Source organism: Hemicordylus capensis, chromosome 1 (genome assembly GCF_027244095.1).
Source record: "Hemicordylus capensis ecotype Gifberg chromosome 1, rHemCap1.1.pri, whole genome shotgun sequence".
Taxonomy (NCBI): domain Eukaryota; kingdom Metazoa; phylum Chordata; class Lepidosauria; order Squamata; family Cordylidae; genus Hemicordylus; species Hemicordylus capensis.
In genome coordinates this window covers 119,594,074-119,616,085 of record NC_069657.1, presented here as the reverse complement: position 1 = coordinate 119,616,085, position 22,012 = coordinate 119,594,074, and the positions used below count along the sequence as shown (strand labels likewise).

Here is a 22,012-nt window from a genome sequence, read left to right as displayed (position 1 = left end):
TGCATACCTCCATGTCCACATTTTCATCATGTTCTTAGAATTCTTCAGCAAAGACAAGGGTGCAGGGGAAGGAGAGGAAGGCAGGCGGGGAGGCATTTTCATTTTCAAATCTTGCCTCAGGGCCCATCACAACCTTACTACTCCCTGCCCTGGTCAGAGGATACTAGAATTTTATTTGATTGAAACTTCCCTAGAGAATTCTCAGTTCCTTTAGGGATTTAATTAAGATGCAAACCCTGTTACCAGTACTATGGGAAGGTACTTTATTCTGTTACTTGTTAATGCATTAATCTCTTCTGTTTGTACCAGATGCTACAATGAACGAACCTCTAAGAAAAGAATGTGCTTCACGATATAGGACCTTTTCTCTGCATTTTCTCAACATGCACACAAAACTAGACCCACAGCTCAAATATTTCAAAACCTCCATTCACATTCCTTACCAAGACCTCGCAGAAACTTATTTACTCCGCTTTGTTCAGTGTCTGGAAGCTCTTCCAAATACTGTTCAACCCTCTGTTCAAAGAGACCTGTGGGAAGTGGATGAAAGAGAAATCATTGGCCTTTTTCCAAGGGAAAGGAGGATAAAAATTGAGTACTTCTATTTTTGTCACAGCCACAGAGCTGATTTTCAGTTACCCGACCCCCTCAACACTGCTTTCAGAAGGATATTCCAGAAGCCTTTATGAATTCATGCCTTTCTAAGAGTTTCATGCCTTCATTCATCTTAGTCACTAGTCTCCTCACCCCCAAATAACTTCTCAGGATAACATTTTCTTGTTGAATTTAACATAATGCGCAAATTTGAATTGGTTACCTAAATGTGAAGCCTGAAAACTATGCAGATTAAATGAGGTTACCATCCACAAGGAAGTATAACTTCTCCCATGGGAGCTGTGCAGGACTGCCTTTGTGGAATGTACCCTAAAATCTTAAGAATCTTGTTAAAAATAGATAATAAACAAGCCAATAAAGCACTCTATTGTATTGGTTGGTTTTAGTTCTTAATTTTTAGGAATGTGGGTTATTTACAAACCTGTCTCTACAATTATAAGAGCACCACAGGAACCTAAGGAATTTGAAGCTTCTATTATAGGGCAGGCAATGTACACAAATAAATTTTCTGTTATTTTTCTCCTTCTGCCTTCACAACTGGGAACAGATGCAGATATGCTTAGAAATTGTTGCTTTTTTATTTCTTTGATTGTTTTATTGTTGGTTATGGTTTGGGGCATCTCCAAGTGGAGGGGGAAAGCAAGACACACATTTCTAACATAAAATAATTAGTAACATGTAAGGGCTGCATATTTCCATTTTATGCTCACTCATCCTTGTCTTGTCCAAATGGAAACGTGTGTGTGTGTGCACGCGTGCGCGCACGTGCAAGTGTGGTGGGGATGATGAAGCCTGCCTGAATTAGTCTTCAGACATCAACAGTGGATCTCAGTTATGACCTTCCTCACTCCAGAAAGTATTAACATCTCATATGTGGCCCAAATTTCTAACCTGGCTACCATTATGGAATATCATTGGGTAACCAATGATATTGGTTTGAGCTGGCAGCCCCTCCCTTCAGCCTTGAGCAGAGAGAACCATCATCTGCGGAGATCCTGCTGCTGGCTTCGCCACAGTTCTGATTGTCCTGACAGGCTGCAGCTGTATGGGAGCCAGTTCCATCAGCCAGGCTCCAGAAGTTCATTTGAGAAGTGGGGTCTGGGGGCTTCTGGCTGAAAAAGACTGGGGCAAGCCAGAAGCGCAGCCATTGGCGTAGGCACCATTGGGCAGGCTACCTGTAGGCAACCGCCAAAGCTAGCCACCAAAGGAGGCCGGCCCTTGGTGCCGGACTGAGGTCTAAGGGGAGTTATATTTAAGGTCCTCCAGTCTTGTGGGAGGGGGGGTTGTTTTAGTGGTTTGTGCCAGGCAGTTTAAAGGGATGTGTCTGAGATCCCGTTAAGGATGGAGCAGGAGGTATGGTGTGTTCAATGAGGTTGTGTTGGCTATTTCCATAGTGGTAGGGAATAGAGGATTGCGCATTGGCAGGCCAGCACGCCATTACAGGGGGAGGGAGTCCAGTAATTTAATTACTGTTTCCCTTCTGGCTGCCCTGTCACCTCTCAGGTCTTGGGGAGTGACAGCTCCCCACCGAACCATGCTCCTTTGTAATGCCAGGGCAGTTCAAAATAAGATCAAAATCATCCATGTTTTGATTGTGGATGAAGGAGTCAACATGGCTTGTGTAACTGAGATCTGGTTGGGAGAGGCTAGTGGCCATGTGTGGGCCCAACTCCTTCCCCCCAGGGTACTCTGTTGTTGAGCAGGTTAGGGGAAGTGGAGTGGCTGTGGTCCATAAAAATAACATCTCCCTTATCAGGATCCTTGTGAGAGAGCTGACATATTGAGTGTGTGTACCTTAGGCTGGGGACTCAGGATAGATTGGGGATTCTGTTGGTGTCCCATCCACCCCGCTGCCTAACAGACTAATTGAGCTGACGGAGCTGGTTGCTGATTTGATCTTGGAGTCACTCAGGTTTTTGGTGCTGGGTGATTTCAATGTTCACTTTGGGACTGGCTAGTCTGGTGCTGCTCAGGAGTTCATAGCAGCCATGACAATTATGGGCCTATCCCAATCAGTCCTAGGACCGACATATGTTGCTGGTCACACATTAGATTTGGTCTTTTCCTCTGATCAAGGGGATGTTCCATGGGTGGGGTCTCCTGTAGTTTCCACCTTCTCAAGGACAGATCACTTCCTGGTTAAGATTGGTTTCACAGCCGCATCTGACTCTTGCAGGGGTGGTGGACCCAGTAGGATTCCAAAGGGCTTTGGAGGGTTTTAGAGTTGGTGCTGCTGGTGAGTCTGTCGATGCCGTGGTGGACTTTCCAGGGCATTAGACACGATTTTCCTTAAGTGTCCTCTCTGACCCACTTCAAAATTAGCTCCATGGTATATGGAAGAGTTACAGGAGCTGAACGCAAATAGAGGAGGACTCACCCTGAATCTGATAAGACACAGCACAGAGCCCATCTGAAGGCATATGCAGTGGCAATACGTGCAGCAAGGAAGCGATTTCATTCTGTGAGTTTTGCATCTGCAAGTTCTTGTTCTGTAGAGCTTTTCCAGATTGTTAGGAGTTTAACTCAAACCCTTTTTGTTTCAAGTGCACTACTGGAAACAATGTCTCACTGTGACACATTCAATGAGTTGTTTGCAGATAAAATCTCTCGCATTCGGGCTGATCTGGAAGCCAGTATTTCTGCATGTCCAGTTATGAGGTGTCTAGCAATGCCTCTTGTAAGATTAGATTGGATCAGTTTGTGATTCCTGAGGATGTGGACAAGCTGCTTGGAGCAGTACGGCCTACCACTTGTATCATTAATATCTCACTAAGGGAGGCCAGGATGCCATCTTGTCTGAAGGAGACGGTGGTTAGACCTCTTCTTAAGAAACACACTTTGGATCCCCTGGTGATAGATAATTATAGGCCAGTCTCCGACCTCCCATGGTTGGGTAAGATGACTGAGAGGGTGGTGGCTGACCATCTCCAAGCAGTTTTGGGGAAAACTGATTATCTAGATCCATTTCAAACTGGCTTTAGAGTGGGCTATGAGGTTGAGACAGCCTTGGTCAGGTTGGTAGATGACCTTTGCCAGGAAACTGACAGAGAGTATGTGACTCTGCTAGTTCTTTTGGATCTCTCAGCAGCTTTCGATACCATCTACAATGATATCCTTCTGGATCGCCTAAGGGATTTGGGGATAGGAGGCACTGTTTTACAGTGGTTCCGCTCCCATGTCTTGGGTCGATTTCAGATGGTGGCGCTTGGTGACAGTTGCTCTTTAAAGTGGGAGCTATTATATGGAGCTATGGCCTCAGGGCTCCATTCTGTCACCAATTCTTTTTAACATCTACATGAAACCACTGGGTGGGGTCATCAGGGGATTTGGTGCCGGGTGTTATCAGTATGCTGATGACACTCAAATATATTTCTCCTTATCATCAACATCAGGAAATGGCATTTGCCCCTTAAATGCCTACCTACAAGCAGTAATGGGCTGGATGAGGGATAATAAACTGAGGCTGAATCAGTTTATGCAAGATGGAGGTGCTCATTTTTAGGGCTTGTATTCTGCAAACTGGGATAGAATTTCGTGTTCTGGATGTGGTTATATTTTCCCAGAAAGAACAGGGAGCATAACCTCATCCTGTGGCTAGGAGTGCTTTTTACTAGCTGTGACTGATTCTACAACTGCGCCCATTTCTTGAGGAGAATGACCAGAAAACAGTGGTGCACTATCTGATAACCTACAGTTTGGACTACTGCAATGTGCTCTATGTAGAGCTGCCTTTGTATGTATTTCAGAAACTTCAGTTAGTTCAAAATGCAGCAGCTAGATTGGTCTCTGGGGAATACCAGAAATACCATGTTATGCCTGTTCTCAAACAGTTGCACTGGCTGCCGATATGTTTCCAGGTAAAGTATAACGTGTTGGTTATTACCTTTAAAGCCCTGAATGGCTTAGGCCCAGATTACCTGAGGGAATGCCTTATTCTACAAGATCCCCACCGCTCATTGGGATCATCAAGAGGGGTCCATCTTTGGATGCCACTAGTTCATCTGGTGGCAACCTGGGATAGGGCCTTCTCTGTTGTCACCTCTATGTTCTGTGTTATCGCCCCTAGGTTGTGGAATGCGCTTCTGGCTTTTAATGATATTTAGTTTTAATGTTATCTAGTTTTAATTGTAATTTTAATTTGTTTCTGTCTTTTGTTTTAATTGTTTTGTTTTTTTATTTTAATGTGAACCGCCCTGAGCCACCTTTGGAAGGGCAGTATATACCGTATATACTCGAGTATAAGCCAAATTTTTCAGCACCCAAAATGTGCTGAAAAAATCAGCCTTGCCTTATACTCGAGTCATCTATCTGCCCGTGCTAAAATGTCCCCCTGTAATAAAGTACTGTACATACTGGTCACAATATACCCCACTGATGTCTCAATTAATGTAATTTTATTGACATTTATTTTGATTATTGAAACTCACCAGTAGCTGCTGCATTTCCCACCCTATGCTTATACTCGAGTCAATCAGTTTTTTGGTTTCTTAGGTAAAATTAGGTACTTCGGCTTATATTCGGATTGGCTTATACTCGAGTATATACGGTAAATCAAATCAATCAATAAAATAACCTAGGCAAGGAATTCAGAAATCTTCCCTTCGTTTTTCTTTTCCCCCTGTATAGAGCAGATGAACTGGATTAAGAGGATCTGGGGGACAATCCTACTCCCATACTTTCTTCTATACCTTTCTAAAGCTTTCCATTACGTTCCTTCCCTGGGCTAGAAGATAGTGCAAGGCTAAACTCTAGAGCCCCAGCAGATGGCATTGCTGTACAACACAGTGCTGCACAATGATTTAAGAGTCTAACACCTGTTTGACTGTAATTAGCTTTACAGCTTGTTCAGTTTCTCCCAGCATGCATCAGGGCATACATACGAAGTACTAAAATTATCCCAAGTTCAAATGGTAAGCACAGCTGCTCTCCAGCAAGCCTTATGAATGCCACATCCTCCAACTGCTCCTTTTTACAGAGTATGAATCCTGTTTTCCCATTGTTTTACAAGTTACTAGTCTGTAGCAAGTATTTCCTAATATTGGAGCTTATCTGTTGACTGCACCGCTTTGGTGGCTATATTAATCTTGATCACTACCATCCAATGAAACTACTGTACATGTTAAATGAATTTCCTCAGTCACATTGTAGAGTATGGAATAATACACAATATAGTAATAGTTCTTGCTGGATATTTTCCAGATATTTTTTTAATCTGTGGTCGATTTTCTCAGCATGCTCCTAGCAAACAACATATTTTGTAGGCTCATGGCTGCAGGTAGATATGGATTGTAAATCTATTAGGAAGGAGATTTAATTTTGTAGTTTGCTTTGTGTTAGTTTGCTTCCTAAGCTTTGGAAGGGAGGCCAGTATTATTATCTTCATATTGCAGATGGGGAAGTTGAGGTTGAGAGATAATGGCCTGTCCAACACTACTAAAAACTTCTTTCCATGGCTACAAATATACTCAAACATGTTAATTAATAAAAAGGCACTTGCAAAAACAGACCTTACCTTTTGCCCTGCATTTTCTAAGTTCTCTGTCTTGGATAAACCCAGCAAACATTTGAGATTCCATAAAGACCTCGAGGAAACGCCGGATGCTCTTCGAAGCTACAGATTTGCGGAAGGCTTCCCTTTGGAAGACTCGCTCAGCCTTCTCATTTTGTGTTAGGAAAAGGGAATAGTGGCCAATGGTTTCCACAAAGAAACGAATGAAAACTTCTGATACTAATCCACTCAGGGTATTACACTCTGCAAGGAAAAGAGATAAATACATAACAGAACCCTCATCATCTGACTTTGATCTTACTCTTCTGGAAATCATGACAATATAAGACTGCCTCAGCAGTGCAGATATTGTTTTGGAAAATAAAAGAGACACATTCAACTTCTGTGTGAATGCAACTTAGGCAGTAATCTTCAATTGAAACAATTCACAAAGCCATTTAGAATGTGAGTGATAAATTGTCTCCTTGTGTTTGCATTACTAGTTGTGCCCATGGTAGAGCAATTGAGCCATTTCTCATGCCGTTCAACATGGGCTCAGCAGCAATCTCTGTTTGTGGCACACAGTTCAGCAAGCAGCTTAAGTAGAACCTTGTGAAATGTAATTGACTTGCAGAGACAAAAGCCACATTTGCACATGACGCCAAACTAGAGTTGAATGGGGCAGTGGTTGGAATTTGTGTACATCCGAATGCGTGAAACTGCGCTATTGCGGCAAAAGTGACCTGCAGTTTCCCTCGCCAAGCTCCAGTTGGAACCTTTGGTTTGTAGTGTGTTTCGCTGCTCCAGCCCGAAGATTGAAGGTGGCAGCATTGAATCCAAATGCAGACACCATCATAACTGGGGTTCCATGCTGTTTCTGGAACTGGAATAATAGGGTGGCCCAGACCCGCCCAGAAACGCGCCTGCTCCATGCCTGCCACACTTCTCCATGACCGCCTCTCCAGGCACTTGCCATGCCCTCAAGTCTCTGCGCTCCTCAAGCTGTTGCCTGGCAACAGGGACACTGCCTTGTCCCATCCCAAGCTTCTAAGCCTGTCAAAGGGAAAAGTCACATTGGGGGATGCCCACTTCCCACTGTGTCTCTTGTTTCCCACTCTGGCACTCAGAAGAGAAAGAGGACAGGATAACAAAACAGGCACTATGTGCTTTTGGTCTCCAAAAATAAATCGATGAGGAAGTATGTTCACAAACACATGCAATCGCGGTCACCATATAAACTGGTCAACTCGATGAGATCGCTGCAAAGATAACATATGGCAGGGTAGTGATACCAGGGGTTGGGTTTAAAAGGCTGGCCCACCCAGGAATTCTCTAATGGCTCTGCGCTATTTTTTTGTACAATAAAAGTTGGGGACCATGGGTTGAAGCGCAAGGTCTCTGGTGTTATTCATAAGAAGAACAATCCAGCAAGAGCAGCATTGCCTCCAGTAACAGGAGAGATTACTCCTACGTGATGAGGAAGGATACTACTTCAGAGTGGACCGATCTCTCATGAGAGTAGAAGGCCATGGAGAGACCCATTCACAACTCATCCAGGGGTACATGGGGAAGGGGCTGAATTGCTAATAATGTGTGATGATATCCCTTCTCCCAAGGACGGCCTCTCTGAAGGTTGCCTAGAGAGGAGCGAATTGTAGTGTACAAGTTCTATTCTTTACCAGAGAACAGGGGCTCCACACAAGTGGGGGGGCCCTTGATTTGGATGGACTAACTCATGAGAGCACCATCCAACAGAAGACCAGAGGTCTTAAAGCCTCTGGTCCTCTCCAGTGGACTGGACCTCTCATGAGAGAGATAATCACCAGCCGGCAAGCCAACACAGGGGGAGAAGTGTGCTTGGGTGTCCCTGGACTGCTTTGCCGTGGTCTGCCATCGCAAGAGTATCCTTGGTCACAGTGGATCAGACCCCAGGTTCCTTTGCCCTCCCTCATATACATATTCCTTCCTAGGAAGTCTTCATGATCCCTTCCTGGGAAACATAGTGCCCCTACCCCACCCCAGGTTGCCAGAAATTGTGTTTGTGCAAGACTGTTTTGCTGTGGGGCTCTTACGAGGGCGGTGATGCATTTGCTGTCAGGAGAAGGGCTTAAATGTCATTTAAAGGAATTTAAAGGTCCTTTTCCTGCCAAGGGCAGGTAGTCCATTCCGAAAAGGCGCTATCACACTCAGCATGCTCCCTTGGAGATCATGACCAATAGCTGCTGCCCTGCAGGTGTTCTGACACTTTGCCCACAGTCTGGCGACGTGAGCACTATGGAGCTTGCTGGGATATGGACTCGGAGGACCAGTAAGGGGGAGAGGCTCCCCTGCAATGAAAATGGAGGTTGCCAGGCTGCGGTTGGACCAACATTTGTGATGCAATTCACTGATACAAAAATTAACCATGGGTTTGGCAACCTCCAGTTTCACGTTACATGCGAATGAAGCCTAAGACTGCAGTTTGTGGGCTGTGTGTGACCCTGTTACATTGCAGATGAATCACACAACATCCTGGGCATTTTCTCCATTTATCATGGCCAGTGAGGAGTAGTAACAGTACTACTGCTTGAAGGTCAGTTTCCTTTGCTGGAAGATTTTGGAGGCAGCCTTTGGAGGTGGGATTGAGGGCTGGGGCCGACATACTAACTTGAACAGCTAGAGAAGATTCTTGCTCACTTCACTGTTGGTGGGATTGGGTCAAAGTAGTTATGTGTTTGGGTTCATCTAGAGATGAGGAGACAGGGGGCGCCTTGGTTGAATGTGGGGCAGCTATTCCGGTGGTGGTGAGGAATAGAAGAAGTAATATTGGCAGGTCAGCAGGCCGTTCCAGGGGAAGGGTAATCAGAAATTTAATCGCTATCTCCTCTTCCGGCTGTCCTGCCAGCTCTTTGACCTCGGGGAGCACTGCCAACAACCCACATAGCCTTACCTTGCTTCTCTGCAATGCCAGGTCATTCCAAAATAAACCCGAGGTCATCCATGATTTGATTATGGATGAAGGGGCTGACCTGGTGTGTATCACCAAGACTTGGTTGGAGGAGGCTGCTGACCCAGTCTCGTTCCAGCTTCTTCCTCCAGAGTATTCTGTAGAGGAGCAGGTGAGGGGACGTGGGTGGGGAGGTGGAGTGGTTGTTGTATATAAGGATAACATCTCCCTTACCAGGGTCCCTGTCAAGGTATCTGACCATATTGAATGAATGTACCTAAGTTTGGGGACCAGGGATAGATTGGGATTTCTGTTGGTGTACCGATCGCCCCGCTGCCCAATGGAATCCCTTACTGAGCTCATGGACTTGGTCACGGAACTCGCGTTGGAGTCTCACAGACTTTTGGTGCTGGGGGACTTCAATGTTCACTTTGAGACCAATTTGTCCGGGTCAGCTCAGGAGTTCATAGCAGCCATGACAACTATGGGCCTATCCCAAGTAGTCTCTGGACCGACGCACACTGTAGGTCACAAACTTGATTTGGTCTTTTACTCTGATCAGGGTGGTGTTCCATGGATGGGGACTCCTGTGATTTCCCCATTGTCATGGACGGACCACCATCTGGTTAAGGTTAGGCTTACAACCACTTTCCATCTCTGCAGGGGAGAGGGGCCTATTAGAATGGTCTGCCCAAAGAGGTTATTGGATCCAATAGGATTCCAAGAAGCCTTGGAGGGATTTAATGTTGGCTCTGCCGGTGATCCTGTTGATGTCCTGGTGGAAAACTGGAATAACATGCTCACCAGGGCAGTAGACACGATTGCTCCTAAGCGTCCCCTCCGACCCACTTCAAAACAGGCCCCTTGGTATATGGAAGATCTACTGGGGCAGAAGCAGCAAGGTAAGCGACTGGAGCACAAGTGGAGAAAGACTCGACTAGAATCCGACAGATTACGACATAGAGCACATTTAAAGATCTATGCTCAGGCAATATTTGCGGCAAAGAAGCGGTTCTTTTCTGCCCATATTGCATCTGCGAGTTCACGTCCAGCGGAGTTGTTCAGGGTTGTGAGGGGGCTAGTAAGTGCCCCCCCTTCCTTGAATCAGAATTTGGAGCCACCAGTTACCCGCTGTGATGTGTTTAAAGAGTTTTTTGCAGATAAAACCTCTCGGATTCGGGCCGACTTAGATGGAGACTCCACAGTTAATTTGATGTCTGAGCTGGAGGTGCCCAACGACTCCTCTTATGTGATTCGACTGGATTGGTTTCAGTTTGTGACTCCTGAGGATGTGGACAAGCTGCTTGGAGTGGTGAGGCCTACCACTTGTTCTCTTGACCCTTGTCCAACATGGCTTGTTCTATCTAGCAGGGAGGCTGTTGTGGGAGGCCTGGTAGAAATCATAAATTCTTCTCTGAGGGAGGGCATGATGCTTCCTTGTCTTAAGGAGGCAATTATTAGACCTCTTCTTAAGAAGCCTGCATTAGATCCGTCAGAGTTGAGCAACTATAGGCCTGTTTCCAACCTCCCATGGCTGGGCAAGGTAATTGAGAAGGTAGTGGCCTCTCAGCTGCAGGCGGTCTTGGAGGAAACTGATTATCTAGACCCATTTCAAACTGGTTTTCGGGCAGGCTATGGGGTGGAAACTGCCTTGGTCGGCCTGATGGATGATCTCCAATTGGGAATTGACAGAGGAAGTGTGACTCTGTTGGTCCTTTTGGATCTCTCGGTGGCTTTCGATACTATCGACCATAGTATCCTTCTAGAACGTCTAAGGGTGTTGGGGGTGGGGGGCATTGTTTTACAGTGGTTCCACTCCTACCTCTCAGACAGATTCCAGATGGTGTCGATTGGAGACTGTTGCTCTTCAAAATCTGAGTTTAAGTATGGTGTCCCTCAAGGCTCCATACTTTCTCCAATGCTCTTTAACATCTACATGAAACCACTGGGAGAGATCATCAGGGGATTTGGAGCAGGGTGTTATCCCTATGCTAATGACACCCAAATCTACTTCTCCATGTCAACTTATTCAGGAGATGGCATAACTTCCCTAAATGCTTGCCTGGAAGCAGTAATGGGCTGGATGAGGGAGAATAAACTGAAACTGAATCCAGATAAGACGGAGGTACTTATTTTGCGGGGTCAGAACTCTAGAGACGATTTTGATCTGCCTGTTCTAGATGGGGTCACACTTCCCCAAAAGGAACAGGTTCACAGTCTGGGAGTACTTCTGGATCCACACCTCTCCCTGGTTTCTCAGGTTGAGGCGGTGGCCATGGTTGCTTTCTGTCAGCTTCGGCTGATATGCCAGCTGCATCCGTTTCTTGAGATGAACGACCTCAAAATAGTGGTACATATGTTGGTAACCTCCAGGCTTGACTTCTGCAATGCGCTCTATGTGGGGCTGCCTTTGTACGTAGTCCGGAAGCTTCAGTTGGTACAGGATGCGGCGGCCAGGTTGGTCTCGGGGTAATCTCGGAGAGACCACATCACTCCTTTGTTGATAGAGTTACAGTGGCTGCCAATAGGGTTCCAGGCAAAATACAAAGTGCTTGTAGAGATGTGCACGGAACCACGGAGGTGTGGTCCAGCACTGGGGGGGAGTGTGTCTTTAAGGGCAGGCGGGAGGGGTTAGTGCTTACCACCAACCCCTGCCGCTCTTCCCCCTGTGGCGCTGGACTTTTCTAAAATGTTCTTGCGGTGGCAGAGTTCCTCCGCGACAGGCGCATGCATGGCGCCAGCTTTTTCTGCTTGTTAACTTGGAAGACAACGACAGGGGCAGGGGAGGCAGGGAGGAACTCTGCCGCCCCAAGAATGTTTTAGAAAAGTCCAGCGCCACAGGGGGAAGAGCGGCGGGGGGGTAAGTACTACCCCCTGTCCTTAAAGACACACTGCCCCCCCCCGCCGAACCGGCCGAATTCCGGACTGGTCCGGAGGCCTTTTGCATGGCCCCGGACCGGTCCGTGCACACCCCTAAGTGCTTTTCATAATTATAAAGCCCTAAATGGCTTAGGCCCTGGGTATCTAAGAGAACGTCTTCTTCATTATGATCCCCACTGCCCATTGAGGTTGTCCGGAGAGATCCATCTCTAGTTGCTGCCCGCTCGGCTGGTGGCCACGCGGGGACGGGCTTTCTCGGTTGCTGCCCCGAGACTGTGGAATGCACTCCCTGCTGAGATATGATCCTCCCCATCTCTGACAATTTTTAGAAAGCATTTGAAAACCCACCTCTTCACTCAAGCTTTTTCTGTTCTTTGAAATTTTAAGATTTTAATTCGTGGTGATTTTTAAATTGTTTTAAGTTTTTGTATATATTTTAATTTGTTTTATACTATTGTTAACCACCCAGGGACGAAAGTTTAGGGCGGTATAAAAATGTAATAAATAAATAAATAAGATGCTTCTGAATCTTATGGTGTCTTTTCAAAGAGCTGTTTAGCTTTTTGTTTAATTAATATACAAATTGTAAATCAATAATCACCATTGGTGAGAAAGCAACAACCAGTACCCCAGGCAGAATCACTGAGGTCCCAGAATCTGGTAAGCTCAAAGCATACCCGGTTGTTTCTGCCAAGTTCCATCATCCACAAAAGCCAGTGTAAAACAGAAGAATATTTTCCCAAGGTCCAGATCAACACCTGCATATCTCTTGTGGTTCAGCAACAACATCAGATTTCACAGTGCCCCTTACTTTGTAAGATGGCTGCTTTAATTCCTCCTGTTCATCAGTGGGTAAACAACATAAGAGACCCCTTTCCTTTTCTCATTCACAACCACCTAGTTGGCCATAACAGTATTATTCAATTTAATAAGGTACCCTTTGTATTCAAAAATCAAGAAAAAGTTTGTTTTACTGGGAAAACATCACAGGACAACTTCAGTATCATCTGATGATCATGTCACCAGTGCAGACACTATGGCATGCCTTGCTAATCAGCATGCAAAACAAATTTGCACAGATCTGTGGCTTAATCCTGTAAAATTCTTTCTACACAAGGAACACAATCCCACTGAATTTAATGAGAGAAATCATAAAGAGTGCTAGGCTCTGTAGGATGCAATCATTCGGTGCCTCAGACATATTAAAAGAGCTTTAAAATGTTTAAAAGGATTACTAAAAATATGAACCTGGATGGGTGCAGATAGATGCATCTGCTGTTTTTAGAAGGAAACTACAATAAATCAGATCAACATGACATACTTTTCTGAACCAATTGTGGCTCCTATGTTTCTTCCTTTGGGAATAGTATGGCATCCAAGCTTGTAATTAAAGTCTTACAGACAAATAGCATACATGAGCCAAAAACAGAGTCATGTGAGGGCCTCTTCAGAATAGCTGGCCTAGAATCCATATTCAATCAAGTAATTAGTAATGTGCAACAGTGTTTTGAAAAATAATGTGTGTCATACTAAAAGCTCCCACGAACCATACGCTGTTGTGAAGTGCATTTTTAATGTTGAAAAACATGCTTTCTGCAGTGAGCTTCCAAGGACATGTTATTCCCAATCCCACAAATACTCTCCTATAAACAAGACTTGTTTTCAGCCCCTCTTACCTTCATCTGATTCACTGTCTGAATCCTGGTTTATTAAATCATTCTTCCTCTCTAGAGCCTGCTCCAGAGCTGCTTGCAATTTCCTAGGCAAGAGAGTGTCTTCATCATCCATCTGAAGGGAGAAAGATAATGCTAAGACTTCTTTGTCCCTTACATGCTCATTTCCATTCAAAGGCTTTTCAGTGTTTAGAACTTACAAACATATTTGCAAATGTATTTACTTAATATCAATGTATATTTTGAACAAAGTAGGAAATAAATATTTCAACATTTTATACTGTACTGCTGAATGTAATTTTACAGTGAATTTAGCGAGAAAAGAAATCAGACCAATAAAACCCATGGAAGAATATCTAAATGTGTTTGTATGGGGTATTATTAATCATAAACACAAATCAACATTTTATATCAAATAAAGGTCACCATCATAGCTGCCAGTTCAGAACAATGTGAGGAGGCAGAAGATGCAGGGATGATTCTTAAGAGCCTTGAAGCACTCCTGCTGGTCTATTTATTAACAAACATTACATTGCTGGCCTCTCTATCTTTGTGACAACATCCAGGCAACTATATATTTAATTCTCTTGGGACATGTGTGCTCAGGATTTGGCAGTGGAACTCTCGTGACAAGCTGCGAGAGTTCCGAAGTGAGGACTGAGGAGGAGAGGGGGAAGAAAGTGCCAGCAGTGGCCTCCGGCCAGCGGGCAGGTGGAGGAGGGAGGAGAGAAAGGCGGCGGCAGGCGGGGGGAGAGAAAGGCGGCGGTGGCGGGCAGCGGGCGGGGGAGAGAAAGGCGGCAGGCGGGAGGGAGAAAAACCAGCAGTGGTGGGGCCCTTCTTGGCCACCCGCCACGGCTCTGTGTGGGGGGAGGAATGGGAGAGGAGGAGGGCTGGAGAGCACGGGCCAGAGGAAAGGTGAAGTGAGGAGAGACCAGGGGCATGAGGAAGAGGGAGGAGGAAACAGCCGGCCTCAAAGCGCCGCACAGATGCTCTGTACGGGGTTGGCTAGTAGATGGAAATTGGGAAGCTCTCAAAGGGAATGGTAGTGTGAAACTGAAGAAGATTAGATCAGGACTCCTGGGAATAAGGAAACTGGGACCTAGGGGTGGTTTCTTCTCTAAGTAAAAAACAAATGTATTGACAGACTTTGCATATATCCTACTGATAGGCTTTGAATAAATTCAAGCACAAGTAGCGGTGCAAAAATTATTAACTGGAAGTTCTCTGCAATCTCATAGATCTCACAGATCTCCCACTGTGCAGTTTACATGGATGAACCAACAGCTATAATAAGCATTCTGGGTTTTTGTTTTTCTTACAGGTTTGTGTGCAACATGAGTCAAATTAACCTGCATTGCAGCTTGACACCAACACATGGGCAGAAGCAAGCCACATTTATCTCTCTTGAAATGAATTAATGCATTTCAGCCCAAGTGGTGATACAAGGGAGACCCAGATTAAAAGGAAGTGCAACTAAAGTGCAAGTTCGTTGGTATCTCTCCCTGGCCATATCTATCCTGTAAGTGCTGTTACAAAGGGCAAGATTCAACAGAAAACAGCCAGATCCCTAAGGGAAATTCATAAGCAAATCAATTATTTGTCTCTGATACCTTGCAATCAAAAGGTATAGTCTCTGAATACTCCTTGATATTATGGCTAGTATCCACCAAGAAGTTTAATCTCCAATAATTTATGTACTCCTCTTTAAAACATTTTAATGCTAGTGGCCAACACAACATCCAGTGATTTGGGCTGGAAAGGAATGGCAGTGGAACAGAATGTTTGAACAGGGACAATGAAACCCAGGACAATCTCATACCACCACTGTTCCTGGCTGCCCATGCCTATAGAGCAGCTCAGCACTGGTACAGAGTGGAGCACAATTCCCATGCACTGGATTGGCATGATCCCATGCCAGTCCAATGAACAAAACCACCAGATACACTCAAGCAACACAATGAGGCACATGGAACAAGTTGCATGCAAATAGCTGTTATCATGTGCTGGGCATACAATGCAAACAGACCACTGATGCAACCTTGATATGAATTTGCTTGAAGTCTAACCCATATTTTGCATTTCTGCACGGAATACTGCTTATATATGAGGCGGGGGAGGGCTATCTGTTTCTTAGTTGATGGGACAATTTCAATCAAAATTTGAGCCCTGCAGCAATACTTATATTTTTATAATGGGCTGAGAAGTTGTTTTGCATATTTTAAAGCACAAATCAGAAAGAACACAGTACCTGTCTGATGAAACGATCAGATCCTAGGTTCACCATCAAAGCCTAAAAAAGAATCAGCACAGAAAACTTTTATTTTGGTGCCTGGAGACATTGTATTGCTATTTGACTTTATGGAGAAGAAAAATCTTTGCCTGACCAATGAACTGAATTTTGAATGTCATCCTGAGACTTCAATGAGTTTGCTATATGACAGTGATACACAAAGCAGAAACCTGGCTCTGTGGTGTGTGGAGCGCCCTCCATATTCACTTCCATGAGAACTCAGCAGAATGGGATGCCTTAAAACATAAAAGCGAAAGCTTAATGGTTGTGAACCCAAGCTTGATTTCCTGTCAATGGAGTTCCATGTCAATGGATTTGCTTCACAATAAATACCTATAGTATTATGGTACAGGAGGAGAGATTGTTCGATTATTGGATCCTTGGCTTATTCAAGCAATGATAGTGCCATTAGTATCTAAGAAAGTATTCATGTAAACAATGAAAGCATTGTTCTCTCTAGCAGGTAGAATTCACAGTTCCACAGAGAATGCTGTGTCTTGTGATGGCTATTGCAAAATAACCATCTTGTTAACAACCTCGGGGTCTAGAGTCAGCTTCATTCATTACGAGAGTATAATGGGAGCGGTTTCCAAGTAGCTGGATCCTGTGCTGCTCCAAGAGCACTGACAGGAAGCAACTATGTGCGTCTAGCAGTCGACATGGCTTCTCCTCGCAATGTGAAAGATGAGGCAGCACTGGTGTGAGAAGGAACCATGTAATTCAGTTGATCCATGTGGTTTCTCCTAACAAATATTACCAAAGCAGCATTAAGATCCAAAGATGCATAAGTATTCCCCATGGCTCTTCAATGATGAATAAATTGCCCTTGGTTATGTCCATTAATAGCAATATAATATGAATGTGAAAACAAGACACATGTGAAATGGGACACAAAGCTCCCACATGCACAGAATTGCCCTGATCATGAGACTTTTCTCCCTGCTTCAGAGGATGCGCAGCCCAATTTTTTAGAGGTTTCAGCCAGCGCTGAGCTCCCAGCCTGGTCGGGAATGCCTCTTCCTGCCTTTGGAAGCAGGGAGAATCCATCCTAGACACGCTGGGAGACCAGCACTCGCCAAATTTTACTTCAAAACAGAGTGTGCGACCCCATTTGCTATTGTTGCCATGCCCCTACATCTGACATCAAATGCAGGAGTGTCTGACACCAGACACGGGGGCGTGGCTGGAGCTGCCACTGGCAGCCTAGACAAGAGCTGCTGGAGTCCTCGCTATGCCACTGATCAGGTGTGTGATTGTGCTTGATCAGGGGCAGAGCCACCAATGGGCAAACGGGTTCAAAGAACCCCGGCCACACCCAATCAGGGGCCATGACTCGCGGCCCGGACATGCCTGGCGGTCAGGCTCTGCACCTGTGCTTGATCCAGGACAACTGCAACTACCCACATACCATTCCCTTGTCAGCTGTTTCCATTGCCACTTTTGGAATGGACACCATTAAATCAGTTCCAGCACTGAGCCAATTTCATGGTAGACTGGAAGTACTTAGAAGAATGAAAACCCAGATTGTGGTTAATGGAAAAGAGGAAGAGACGGTTGTGGCAGAAACATTTTCCTCGTATTGTACTCTGTGCAACTCAGTGCCAATGTGTCCTTTTAGAATGGATGGTGGGCTTTCCCCCCCCTTTTTTCTTTTGGCAAGTCCTGTTACTTCTCTCATTTGTGTGGTACCATTTTCATTCTTTTTATAACTAGTAAAGTACTGCATCAATAGCTGCTTCATTTAAAAAAGAATGTGCTGGGGAGAAAATGCCCAGATGTGTACGTTATAATATTTTCTTCTCATTGTGAGTCACTATAATACTATCCCTAAAATGATTGTATAGGTTGCGCTCTCACAATCATGGTGATCCTGATTAAAGAGTTAACCAGGATTGCTGAGTCCTGCTGATTTGGTTGTGAGAACTCAGATTTCCTGGGCAATCCTGGTCAGAGAAGACTGTGGTTACACTGTATTTAACCAGAATACACAACCAGGATCAGATGTGGGTTGTCTATGCTGGTTAAATGCAGCTTAACTATAGGTTTGATCAGGATTGCCCAGGAAACCTGCATCCCCAGAACCTGCTCCATGGGGCTCAGCAACCTGGGTTAATTCTTTAAACCAGGATCACTGTGATTGTAAGAACACACCTGTACTGTGCTCTGGCAAAAGACATTACAAGCAGAAAAAGTGCTTATAAAAACAACCACCTCCTAAGGAACTCATATTAGCAACTACAGCAAATCAGGCTTGTTAAAGTCAAAGGAGATCTACTTGAGGTCTTTACTTGTTTAACCTCACCTCACTTCTCTCCCTCTTCCCCCAAATTCAGCATTGCAGTGTTACATGCTTGTGGAAGTGGAAAAGCTTTATGCACAAAGATGGCATTCACATTCTTTTCAACTTGTCACAAATCAATATTTAGGCACAAATTTGTGGAGTTTATTGAAAGGTTCTCTGTTGAGAATCTCATTCATAGCGAACTTTGGAAATTCTTACCTCTTCTACAGGAAGCTCCTTTAATTTGGGCAGTGAGCTGGACAGCAAGCCCACCAGAAACGGAGTAGGGCAGCAGACAATGTCAATCATGGAAGAGGGGAGGACAGGAATGAATGTGTGTTGCCAGGAGAATGGATACAGCAGAGCTACCACAGCATGAGAGCAACTGGAGAGGGTGCTGAGGAGAAAAGAAGTGACATTACTTTACATTTTGTAAACAAAGCCTTTCTACTTGTTTCTTAAATGAAACTCAGAAAGCAGAGATTGCCTAATATTCCCCCACCCCAAAGGGATCACTGCATTGTGTGACGTTGAATGGTATCCATAAATGAGGGAAGCGGAAGCATGAGGCAGTTAATGGAGGCTCCTCATTTGGGGCAGAGGGAGTGTTGCCCCCCTCTTTGCCAGCCCCACATTCTCTCACCAAACAAACTATCTCTTCCTCTCTGTCTTTCCCTCGAAGGCCACCTTCACACATAATGGGAAATGTTATTCCCCGCATTCCCCGTGTTGTGCTCCGGGAAATTGAGGGGTGGAGAATGGCTGCGTGGGCTTACTCCTTCTCATGAAGGACAGCCCAGACAGTCAATTGAGGATGGAGAGAGAGGGAGATGCTTCCTATCCTCGAGTCCAGTTCCAAGCAGTGGCAGCCTTCGGATGATACAGCACCACTTTCTAACTGCAATTATTGCTCACAAAACCAAAAAGCAACCAAGGGCACATATTCAGGTTTGTGGCCGAGAACTTCAAGTTGCTTTTGGAACAGAACCAAGGGTTCCCACATGCAGACTACCACAAACCCCAACCTCTGGTATGGTTGCCTGCAGATTTGCATAATGTCTCTCTTGCTCAAATGTTGCTCTTGCATTTCCACTGCTTGCCAGTAGATGGCCCTATCTATTGGTCTTTTTTCTAAATTCTTTTGTAGAGCCATTTCCTCCCTCTTAGGGTGTCCAGTGGGATCTGTTGACCCAAATGAAGTAATTACCATACTTAGACACTTCCCAAATTGCATATTTAGTGCTCCAGTACCAATCAGGATGTGCTTTTCTTTTCTCCCCCCGCCTCCTCCCAGGGTGGGCAGGGTCTAGTCCTGTCCCCAACCAATCAGAAATCAGAATAGCTTGCAGGCACCTATTCTGACCAATAGCCAGCAAACAGCCAGCCCAATCATCTGATTTCCCAGGGTCCTTCTAGGCAGGCTGAGCAGACTCTCTGAAGATCTGTGTGCAAAACTGATGAAGTCTGCAAACAAATGAAGTTCAGAAGGTAGGGACCCTGACTACCTTTCTCCACCTTCCCCTTCTCCAGAGGGAAGCCAGCCCTTTTCTCCTCACTCAGCACCCCAGTGAAGCCCGTACAAGTCATTGAATTTTTTCAGCATTTGCTTGGAGAGCTTTCCCCTTTTAAAATACCAATAGCAAAATTTATGTGTTTATTTATTTAACATATTTCTATACCACCCAAAATTTGCATCTCTGGGTAGTTTACAATTATAGCCCCCAAATCTTGGCAACTTTCAGAGATCTAGAGAATGAGGGGGCAAGTTGGGGATAATGGTGGACTGGTACTTCCTCTGGGTAGTTTTTTTACTAGCAAGCAAGCAAACAAGCAAGCAGCCCACCTTCCCTCTTGTTCTGGGACTTTAGGCAAAGCCTCTTGCTAGCTCCCTTATCTTTCTCTTAGTCTCTTACCTCCCTTGAGGGTCAAGAAGAGGGAGGGGACCTACAATTAACCACTTTATGGGCAGGATTCACAGCCAACCAAGGAGTGAATTTAGTACTAAATTAGCACTAAACAGCCAACTGCCAAGTGGTGGTGTGCCCCCTAACAGAGATTCCCAGGCATTGTTGACTACAACGCCCAGCATCCCCAGCTGCAATGGCTTTTGCTTGGGGGTTATGGGAATTGTAGTCAGCATCTGGGAATCCCTGTTAGAGGGAACACTGCTGGTGTGTATGATGAAGATTTTGGTTGAGACAAGTAAACAACTTAAGCGATGAAGAAAACCATGGGCTGGTTCTTTCTAACTTAGGGTTAGACCAGCCTACTGTTAGCCCTGCTTATGGTTAATAGGCTCCCTTCCCTTCGCTCCCCACTCCTCCCCAGCCCCAGAAGGCAGCTGCCGCCACTGTTTCCAGTGTAATTTGTGGAGGGTAAATTTTGCACATCTTTCCCACAATGATGGAGAGATCCCCTGCCAACTGAGCAAAGGGGCACCTTTTAAAGTGGTGATTCTCTTATATTTAATAAGGGGAGAGCGACTGGCCCTATCTACATCACAGCGCAGCCTCTCTCCAGTGGCTGTTGCTGGTGTCTACCTTATGTTTCTTTTTAAATTGTGAGCCCCTTAGGGACAGGGAATATTTAGTTTATTTTTCTGTGTAAACCACTTCGAGGGCTTATGTTGAAAAGTGGTATATAAATATTAGTAGCAGAAGTGGAGCAGCTCACACACCTCTCCAAACGGAGATGCATCAATCAATTCTCTGTCCATCTTACACTGAAATGAAAAAAGGCGTTTCACCTCCTCATGCATCCTCATAACATGTCAAGTCATTCAGCCAGTGGGTGTCAAGTAGAGTTACCACCAACACCATAGACAAGAGGCTGTCTCCACCCCCACCCACCCCTCCTGGCAGGGCCACCTGAACTTTCAACAGCGGCCTGACAGGCACAGATCCAATAAGGGCAGCTCTCCCCAGCCTGATGATACAGTGATGTGGAAAGTATCACTTGGTAGATATCTGCCTGCCATGCAACGGTTAAAGGCACATCAATCCTAAATGAAGCAAAACAGATGGCAACCCTATCATCAATGCTCTTAGTAGCCTAATGGCTGCTTTCCTCCTGGAACTGTGGCAGCTTTCTTTATTTCCCCATTCTTGGGGCTGCTTCTTACATACTCATTTATTCCTCTGCCTATAGTTTTCACTCCATTCATGAGTATTGGAAGAACACCATGTCCTTGAACATCACAGCAGCCTGGGAACAGGAAGACCAAGGCTCCTGCTGCTCTTGACTTTGCCCAAGTGTACTTTCTTTTCCAGTACTACTTCTCAAGTTCCTCCCTCTGCAGGAGGCTGTATCAATATGCTGTCCTTCATTTGTAGAGCACTTTAGGATGAAAGGCACTTCAGAGGCTTCCATGCATTCAAAAATGCAATGTTTCCGTGTGATTCTTGGGAAATCCCCTCATGTAGTACCTTTAACTAGACCATCTTCCTAATACAGGCATATTGTTCAGGAAGGCTGTAATAAAATAGCTTCTTTACTCAGTTGGCTTTCAGGTTAGGAAAAGAAGAAGAGGGCTTTTATTTTAGGAGCTGCAACTTTAACCTGTGATTTTGGGAGCGTTTTCTCTTCCCAAGCTTAAGACAACAGAACTTTGGAATCTTACCCAATTTAGCATGACTGGACTAACTTTTTTTCACAGATAGAACTTGTTCAAGCCAAATTTTAGTTGCAAAACATTACAAATGCCCAGTCACTTTTACAACATGAAAATGCTGAGTTGATGGTTAATTTACTGATGTGCAAGACCTTTACGAGACCCTAGAGGGCATCAAACTTCTGTCTAGAGACTGCTTGCAATCTCTTTATGCAAAAGGATTCTAAAAGACCACATGTATTAAGACAT

The 22,012-nt window shown here is 45.0% G+C and overlaps 1 protein-coding gene across 13 annotated transcripts in view; it reads right to left on the bottom strand.

Moving 5' to 3' along the window:
• Window positions 1–22,012, bottom strand: part of DENND2B (DENN domain containing 2B) — a 300,704-nt gene that overhangs the window by 2,872 nt on the left and 275,820 nt on the right. For all 13 annotated transcript variants that reach the window (XM_053271120.1, XM_053271139.1, XM_053271128.1 and 10 more), the window contains 5 exons: window positions 18,373–18,550; window positions 15,831–15,872; window positions 13,586–13,697; window positions 6,128–6,367; window positions 444–530 (listed from right to left, as the gene is read on the bottom strand). In XM_053271120.1, coding sequence (XP_053127095.1) covers window positions 444–530; window positions 6,128–6,367; window positions 13,586–13,697; window positions 15,831–15,872; window positions 18,373–18,550 — 659 coding nt within the window. The remainder of the gene's footprint in view (window positions 1–443; window positions 531–6,127; window positions 6,368–13,585; window positions 13,698–15,830; window positions 15,873–18,372; window positions 18,551–22,012) is intronic.